This window comes from Myotis brandtii, unplaced genomic scaffold (genome assembly GCF_000412655.1).
Source record: "Myotis brandtii unplaced genomic scaffold, ASM41265v1 scaffold699, whole genome shotgun sequence".
In the NCBI taxonomy this organism is placed as follows: domain Eukaryota; kingdom Metazoa; phylum Chordata; class Mammalia; order Chiroptera; family Vespertilionidae; genus Myotis; species Myotis brandtii.
The window spans coordinates 1,224,435-1,227,116 of record NW_005370733.1 but is presented as its reverse complement, the minus strand read 5'-3'; the positions used below and the strand labels follow the sequence as shown (position 1 = coordinate 1,227,116).

Sequence of the window (2,682 nt, the reverse complement as noted above, 5' to 3'; positions counted from 1 at the left end):
GTCTTCCGGGACTGGGGTTCCAGTGCCAAGCTGCGCGCAACGGAACTTTGCAAAACATCGAACGTGGCAAGCCGGGCGCTTAAAAAAGATTTTTTTTAAAAATGTGTTCTCTCCAGTTTTTTAATTAAAACAAGCTTCACGAGAGAAAAGTGGGGAAATGCAGAACAATTAAGGGAAGACGCCACTCTGCCCTGAGGACAGTCACGCCTCCGGTTTGCTGTTTCTCTTTCTGCCCCCTTTTCTGGGGCTTGTAAGTATAGTGAGATGGTTCTGAAGGGGAGCCTTGTGTCTTTTTTTCGTTCAGCGTCTGGCTTACGCTTCGCACATTGGAGACGAGTGGCCGCCGTCCCAGTGGCTGCATCGTCCCGGAGTTGATCCCTAACTTACTGAGCCCGCGCAGTGCCAGCGCCCCTCACAGCCACCGCCTTGGCGACCATGTCCCTGCATTTAGGTTCCTTTCCACGTTCGAACTCCCAGAGCGGGGATCCTGGTGCCAAAGGCCAGGAACATTGTTATGGCTCTTCGTCCGAGTCACCAAACTGCATTTGCAAAGGGCTGGAATATACACTGAGTGGCCAGATGATTATGACCACCCCATCAGTACTTCATGGACGCTTCCAAAAATACTGAATATTGAAAACTTCCTAAGCAAATACTCTCAAGGTTTTATTATTATTATTATTTGCATAACTAATTCACTCCATTGTACTGATGGGGTGGTCATAATCATCTGGCCACTCAGTGTATATATGGTATATAGATAGGTAGATAGACATGTAGATATTCAAGTTTTTCTTTTATTGGGGTAAAACATGTATAACATGAAATTTGCCATCTTAGCCAATTTTAGGTGCCCAGTTGAGTGCCATTAAGAAAAGAGCATTCAGTCCCAGCCGGTTTGGCCCAGTGGATAGAGTGTCGGCCTGAGGACTGAAGAGTCCCGGGTTTGATTCCGGTCAAGGGCACGTACCTCTGTTGCAGGCTCTAGCCCTCTCTCACATCGATGTTTCTTTCTGTCTCTCCCCTCCCTTCCACTCTCTCTAAAAACCAATGGGAAAACATCCTTGGGTGAGGATTAACAAAAAGCAAACAAACAAAAACACAGAAAAGAAAGGAGCGTTCACATGGCTGTGCAGTCACCACCGTCCGTCCGACCGTCCGTCCGCAGAACTTTCTCATCTCCCCAAGCTGAGGCTCTGTCCCCTCCAAACACTGACTCCTGAGCCCCCCACCCCCCCAGCCCCTGGCACCCACCGTCTCCCTCTGTCTCTGTGAGTTTGCCTCCTCTGGGGACCTCAGGGACATGGGTGGTGTGTGGCTTTTGGTGACTGGCTGATTTCCCTCGGCGTCTTGTCCTCAGGGCTCGATCCTGTGGAAGTAGGTGTCGGCATTGCCTTGTTTTTAAAGCCCGCGGTGTGGATGGACCACATTTCGTGTGTCCGTCCTCCGTTGGCGGACACTGGGGTTGTGCGTGTGAGCGATGCTGCTGTGAACGTGGGTATGGGAGTAGCTCTTCAGGACCCGGCCTCCGTTCTTTGGATGGAGACCCAGCAGTGGGATTGCTGGATCATATGGTCTTTCTATTTTAAAATGTTTGAGAAACTACCAGACTTTTTCTTTGCAAATATACCACTTTACATTCCCACCAACAGTTCGAATTTTTCCACATCCTCACCAACACTTATTACCTTTTTAAAATAAAATTATAACCATCCTAATGGATGTGAGGTCCAATTTATAAAAATATGTACCAGCCTCCGTTCTTTTGGATGGAGACCCAGAAGTGGAATTGCTGGATCATATGGTCTTTCATTTTTTAAAAGTATATTTCTATTGATTTCAGAGAGGAAGGGAGAGGGAGAAGGAGATAGAAACATCAATAATGAGAGAGAATCATTGATCGGCTGTCTCCTGCACGCCCCACACTGGGGATGGAGCCCACAACCCGGGCATGTGCCCTGACCGGGAATCGAACTGTGACCTCCTGATTCAGAGGTCGGTGCTCAACCACTGAGCCACACTGGCCGGGCGTAATTACATTTTTGACTTACAGTATTTTTGACTTGCGATGAGTTTATCTGGACGTAACCCCATCGTAAGTCAAGGAGTGTCTGTGCTTCATTCCTTCTTATTCCCAAACACTACCCCACTGTATGAAACTCCTGGTGGGGGGCAGGAGTGGTCAGTGGCCCAGGAGGGAAGCAAGGCGGGGTCCCTGGCTGGGCCGAGGGGGTGCTTGGTGGAGGTGCTTTGCAGGAGTGGCTGGTGTCGAGGCTCAGAGAAGCCGGACTGCAATGGCCCGGGGTGAAGTTGCAGATGTGGGAGGGATGGAGCGGCCCTGGGAGGACCGAGTTAAGGTGGGGGTGTCTTCCGCTGCAGGCAAAGCTTACGAGATCACCTACGTGCGCCTCAAGTTCCACACCAGCCGCCCCGAGAGCTTCGCCATCTACAAGCGCAGCCGCGCGGGCGGCCCGTGGGAGCCCTACCAGTTCTACAGCGCCTCCTGCGGGAAGACCTACGGCCGGCCCGAGGGCCACTACCTGCAGCCCGGCCAGGACGAGCGCGCGGCCTTCTGCACCTCCGAGTTCAGCGACATCTCCCCCCTGAGCGGGGGCAATGTGGCCTTCTCCACCCTGGAGGGCCGGCCCAGCGCCTACAACTTCGAGGAGAGCCCCGCGCTGC

The 2,682-nt window shown here is 52.1% G+C and overlaps 1 protein-coding gene across 1 annotated transcript in view; it reads left to right on the top strand.

Annotated features, from left to right (window-relative positions):
• LAMC3 (laminin, gamma 3) overlaps nt 1-2,682 on the top strand; it is a gene marked incomplete at its 5' end in the record, with an annotated part of 51,357 nt that overhangs the window by 8,409 nt on the left and 40,266 nt on the right. The window contains one exon of the mRNA XM_014529880.1: nt 2,380-2,681. Within this exon, the coding sequence (XP_014385366.1) occupies nt 2,380-2,681 (302 nt within the window). The remainder of the gene's footprint in view (nt 1-2,379; nt 2,682) is intronic.